Source organism: Leptonychotes weddellii, unplaced genomic scaffold (genome assembly GCF_054177405.1).
Source record: "Leptonychotes weddellii isolate Sample4059 unplaced genomic scaffold, ASM5417740v2 HiC_scaffold_9830, whole genome shotgun sequence".
Taxonomy (NCBI): Eukaryota; Metazoa; Chordata; class Mammalia; order Carnivora; family Phocidae; genus Leptonychotes; species Leptonychotes weddellii.
Window position 1 is genome coordinate 1 of NW_028070583.1, and position 6,135 is coordinate 6,135.

The 6,135-nt window shown below is 45.6% G+C and overlaps 1 protein-coding gene across 1 annotated transcript; it reads right to left on the reverse strand.

Moving 5' to 3' along the window:
• Window positions 1-4: 4 nt before the first annotated feature.
• On the reverse strand, window positions 5-2,645 carry LOC102745862 (keratin, type I cuticular Ha1; the record flags this gene model as incomplete). Its single annotated transcript, XM_081811728.1, has 5 exons — window positions 2,110-2,645; window positions 1,926-2,008; window positions 1,235-1,391; window positions 222-383; window positions 5-127 (listed from the first exon to the last, which is right to left on the reverse strand). Coding segments are annotated over exons 1-5 (873 nt in total), but the record flags the coding sequence as incomplete, so codon positions are not given.
• Between the last annotated feature and the right edge of the window lie 3,490 nt (window positions 2,646-6,135).

The window sequence follows — 6,135 nt, forward strand, 5'->3', positions numbered from 1 at the left end:
CCAGGTTGTGCTGCGCCTGCAGCTCAATCTCCAGGGCGTTGACCGTGCGTCTCAGCTCGATGATCTCCGCCTGGTAGGACTGCAGCTGCTCTGAGCTGGACACCACTTGCTTGTTCAGCTCCTCGGTCTGAAACAGCACAGGGGAGAAGACAGGGTCAGACCCTGCCTCAAGGACCCCGAGGGGCCAAGTGTCCCGAGTTGCCATGTGCTGAGATGCCCACCTGGGTGGTGAACCATTCCTCCACGTCCCTGCGGTTGGTCTCCACCAGGGCCTCATACTGACTCCTGGTCTCGTTGAGCACACGGTTCAGGTCCACAGTGGGGGCTGCGTCCACCTCCACGTTGAGGCGGTCTCCAATCTGGCAGCGCAGGGTGTTGACTTCCTGAGGGAAGAAGAAGAATGAATAAGCCACAGAAATGGATCTACTGTCTATCTTCCTACTGTAGGAAAATGAGCACAACAAAAATGCACTGAGGTCCAAGACTGACACAGATATGATGTAGGAATAAACCCAAATAAGGATCACATCAACCTCTTTCCCAGAAACCTGAAAGAAGCTCACATTTCCAATAAGACTAAGTCCAAACTCCCTGGCATATGCAGGTCCTACCTCATTTCTCATCACATCCCTATAGGTAATGCATGTCCAGCCATATCAGTCCATGGGCCAAATTCAATATACCTGCTCTACCACTTCTGTGTCTTTCCTCAGCCTCTTCCCCCAGATTGAAACATCCAAGTGTGAAATCCTCTTCCTTCCCATGACATGCCTGAGAAGAGTTCTTTATCTCTTTCCAGGTAGGCTGGATTATTCCCTGAACATGCTGCTTGTACATCTCATATAGTACTTCCTCTACCTGTATTATGTGTTGTCTTTACATGGCCACCTCCCCAGACTAGAATGGGAGCTCGTTGAAGAGAGGTGCATGTCTTATTTCTCTTTTTCCTCCATCTCTCCAACTAATTCAGATAAGTGATAAGGAGAGAGCAGGGCTCAATAAATGGATTCCCTTCCTCAGCATCTCCAACACCTGCCCAACCCTCCTCCAGCTGCTTGAGAATAAGCAACCTACCTCACTCTGTGCTATGGATATAGGATCATCATTCTCTGGCTGACCTTGAGTTCTTCAGAGAGAGGTCCCAACTCGAGAAGCCTGATGGCAATTGCCTCCTGGTTGCCGATGCTAAAGTCTTGGCTCTGAAGCCTACTTTTTTTTTTCCTTTTCCTCTTACCTCCTCATGGTTGCTCTTGAGGCTCAGCAGCTCCTCCTTCAGGGACTCCACCTGGGCCTCCAGGTCAGACTTGCACAGGGTCAGCTCATCCAGGATCCTGCGCAGGCTGTTGATGTCCGACTCCACAAGCTGCCTCAAGCCCAGCTCAGTGTGGTACCTGCACATACAGATCAGAGTGGGAGGATGAGGCAGGAAAGAATCCCACTCCCCCTGTCCTGTGTCTTGTGGATGGGCTGGTCTCAATCTCTTTTAGCTAATACAGGTTACTGCCTCTTTTCTCCCATGTTTCCCTCAGGCTCTGCACAGATAGAGTGGAGAGACCCTTGACTTACCCTAACACCAGAAGGTGCCCACAGGGATTCATTAAATTGAGTCTCTCATTTTCCTCTCTATTTTGTTGGTTAATATACCACTATTCCCCAAAAACCAATCCATTCCCCAAGAATAGTTCATATCAATCTCTGAATTTGGGGGTTTAAGAAGGCCTTCCAGAAATACCAATATAGACTAAAGAGCATGCAGCATATGAGTCTGGATTTCTGTTTGAAAATGGTTTTATATAAAGCCAGGCTTGTGAAGAGAAATGAAAAGGGTGAAATGGCTGCCTCTTCCCTTCCAGAAAATGTCCCATAAGACCATGAGAGAGCCACAGGGGTCTTAAAGGTCACCTAGCCTGAAAGTCTCAACATACTTGGTTCTGAAATCATCTGCGGCCAACTTGGCATTGTCGATCTGCACCACCAGCCTGCCGTTCTCAGACTTGGCACACAGAATCTGAAAACAAGAGTCTACTATGAGGGCCACTTGAACTTGAAAATGTCTTATTGTTCAAGGACAGTCAGCAGCTGTTGCACCCCCACATGGCACCCCCTCACCTTCTGCTGGAGCTCCTCGATGGTCCGGAAGTAGGACTGATAGCTGGGGCACATGAAGGGCACCTGCTGCTGGCACCACTCCCGGATGCGGCTCTCCAGCTCTGCGTTCTCCCGCTCCAGCTGGCGCACCTTCTCCAGGTAGCTGGCCAGGCGGTCGTTCAGGAACTGCATGGTCTCCTTCTCGCTGCCATTGAAGGAGCCCTCACAGAACCAGCCACAGTTGCCCACGTTGGCAGGGATGTTACAGGCCCCAGGCAAGGTGCAGGTGTGGCAGCTGGGGGGCACGCAGGGCCGGGAGGAGCAGGTGGAGCGGCAGCTCATGTTGGGCAGGCAGCAGTTGTAAGGCATGGTTCAGGGAGAGGTGATGGAGAGCAGGTAAGCCAATACAGGTGGATGTGGTGAGGTTTGAGTCTCTCCTTCCTCCATGGTCCTTTTATACCCTTATTGATGGGTGGGGGTTGGCATACAGCATAGTTTCCCTTCCTAATGCTTCAGCTAATTTTTTCTCCAAAATATGCTAGTTAGATGCCTCCAAAGAGTTCCCTCAACCCATAAAATTATTCCATTCAGCTTGTGTCACACCAGGTTCCTCCTAGGTGCTAGTGGCTGGTAAAATCAGAGTTTCATCAGATGGCTTCAAAGGAGACAGAATCATCATAATCCCAAATGGCTCTCCCCATTACTCAGAGGGGAGGAGAGCCAGGGACATGGGGTGGAGTTGTTTGGGACTCCTCATCCATGAGGTTCTGCTACTAGATTCCCTGGAAAGAGAGTCTAAAGTGAACAGTCTTCCAGCTGGCCCTCTTTTCCCAGGCCTACCCATTTTTCAGTGTTCGGTTCAACTTGTCTTCATAGCAGAAACTTGTCCTGTATTAGCTGCAAGGATCCTGAGCCCTACTCATGAGAGTATTAATTGGGGCTTAGGGAATTTATCAATACGTGGAGATTGAAAATAATGGAGTGTTCATGGCTGAGAAGTGAAACTGGCTAAATGGGTAGAATAACACCAAAGCAGAGATCAGCAAACTAGGGCCCACAAGCCAAGTTCAGCCTGCTGCCTCTTTTTCTAAATAAATGAAGTGGCACATACCCATGTTCATTAGGTATTATCTATGGCCACTTTTCATCTACAATGGCAGAGTTGAATAGTTCTAACAGAAACCATATGGCTTGCTCAGTAAACTGGAGGCTAAAAAGTGACAAATCCCACAAGCTTGTGATGAGGCATGCCTCCTAGAAGTAATGAGATGGGCTTTTACAGAGAAAAATGCTGCACATTCCTGGACAGTCCTGCTCTTCCTATAGACACTGACAGCAGCCTCAGACCTCAAAGCACTCAAATGATGACTGTGACCCCAGATATAAATATTTACTGTCTGGCCCTTTATAGAAGAAGTTTACCAAACTGTACTGGAGCAACAATCTCCCTAAAGATGAGACAGAGAAGAAATATCTAGAAATAAAATTATGCCTGGAATAGTCCACAGAGAGAGTTCAAGTGGCAGTGTTGAAGCATAAATATGAAGCATAATACTTCAGACTCAACAAGAATGGAAAACTAGAATAAGGAGCTCAGAGCTATCTTTGTATCCATGGTGACCTTATCTCAAGGTCTCTGGAAATTTCTCTCACCTAATCCCTAAAGTTAATCCTCTTTCTGAGAACACTGTACATCCCTAAAGGTGTGACTCTGCCCACCTGAGATGCTCCCAGAACAAGTCAAAACCCATGAGAATGCACCTTCACTCTGTCATCCCTAGAGTGTACACCTCTCTATCAACTCTGGGATCAGATACCCTTGGATACTTCCAAACTCTTGGGAGTCTCCCTATTGCCCAATAAAGAATCTTAATGAAGTAGCCCTCCTCACTCACCTTCTATTCTTTGTCACTTTACCTGTCCTTTGTTCTACACAGAAATAAAATCTTGGGCTCAGGCAGAAGTCCCAAAAAATTATTTGTGCAACACAATATAAGGATGTGTCCAGATTTCAAAGGAAGTATGAAGGTAACAGAAAAGCACACATTCAAATCTAACCTACCTGAGTTCACATTCTTACTGATGACATGAGCTCAGAGAAGCGAGTTTCCCTTTTTGACTCATTTTCTTCATCTCTTAAATTTAAGTAGTAATATGCTGTCCACCTCATAGTTTTGTTGTAAAATGTAAGTAATATATTGTGTGTGAATATGGATCAGGGTGGGAGTGATGATTATTTCCATAACCTTCCTCCTTCTTATTGTTGGCCCAGATGGCTCAGATGTAGAATTTTCTGAAAATCCAATTCTGTTAAGCAGACACCTGGGCACATTGCCCATGCTAATCCAGTGGTGATAAAACATCATTCACCTACCTTGCACACGTTAGAGGCACAATACTATATTCATGAATTAATCAACAAAAATGCAAATTTTAACATTAACTTGGTAGCCAGAATAGGAAGTTGACAGAGAGCCCATTGTCCCTACGTTCTCTGATAAGTTACTGATATTGTGGATTCGGTTATCCTATTTGGGGTCATTCTTGAGGAGGACATGTTCTCTACATGGGGTTGCATTGCCACCAAAGCCTCCTTTCTTGTACTGGCATGGAAATGGGCTCTACTCACTTCCTGGGAATCCCCCAGCCTTGTGTTTCTGTGCTAACATCCATGATAATGATGATGGTGGTTTTGGTGATGCTGATGATGTTACTTACCCCTTCATGAATGCTGATTCTATGCCAAACAAGGCACTAAGTGCTATGGCACATTTCTCATTTGACCCTCCCAACATGCCTATAAGATTGGCCTATAAAGTTATTCCTATTTTATAGATAAATTAACAGATTGGGAAAGGCTCAGAATTTTCCCAAGACACAGCCAATAAGTGGCAGAGCTGGGATTTGAACAATTCACTGTCTAACTCTTGAGCCTGAATATCTAAACACAGTGGAAACATTTGACATACAAGTTTCTCTGATTTTGTGAGGGGAAGGAAACCTTAGATTCCTTTCTTCCCATTGCCCCTCTCTTTATAGTTTTTGGCTTCTGATTCCCATTGGAGCCTTGTTCCCACCCCTTCCCAACCCCCATCAGTCCTCCAAAGGCCTCTCTGACCAAAGGCCTCTCTCACCTAGCTACTCTCAATGGTACCCTTTTGAACCAAAACCAATTACACTTATTTACTTTTCTTCACAGGCAAACGGCTGTCCTTTTGCATGACTGGTTGATGTGTCCAGGATAGAAATTAGATTGCCTTTTCTTAGCATCTAAAAAAAAATCAAAATTCACAATGGCATGACCTAAGGTGATTTAGAATCTGGGAGAAAGCCTATTTGCCTCACCCTGAACATTTAGCCCTATAAAAGTTCACTTCAGAAGTAGGATCTATTTCCTAAGAATCAAAGAACTCTAAAGCTAGAAAGACCTGAATTTATGGAGAAGAAAACTGAGGCCCAGATGGTGAGGCAGGAAAGAAATGAATAGCAATATGTCACTTCCTCATCAGGTAGTCTACTAGGACCCTTCACATATAGTATTCCATCCTCACCCCAAACTCTGCATGTTTCAATGTCATCAATAAAGAATCTGAGAAGAAAGTGAACTTGTCCAAAATGACACAAGTAACTAGACTCAAGTTTGCTGGGCCCATCCTGCCTCACTGTGAACTAGAGAGACGAGAGGCCAGGATGTGACAAAACATGAGAACTGGAAGAAAACAGAGGTAGCTCATGAATTCCAGTGCCTGCTCTGAGCACGCACAGGAAGACACACCTAGGCTTCCTACATATTGCTTTGCTCCTCAGTAAACTGGAGGCTAAAAAGTGACAAATCCCACAAGCTTGTGATGAGGCATGCCTCCTAGAAGTAATGAGATGGGCTTTTACAGAGAAAAATGCTGCACATTCCTGGACAGTCCTGCTCTTCCTATAGACACTGACAGCAGCCTCAGACCTCAAATGATGACTGTGACCCCAGATATAAAGATGCAAAAAATGCCTTAGCTGTACCTGTAACAAATATGAATTTTCAGGGAAACAGGAAAA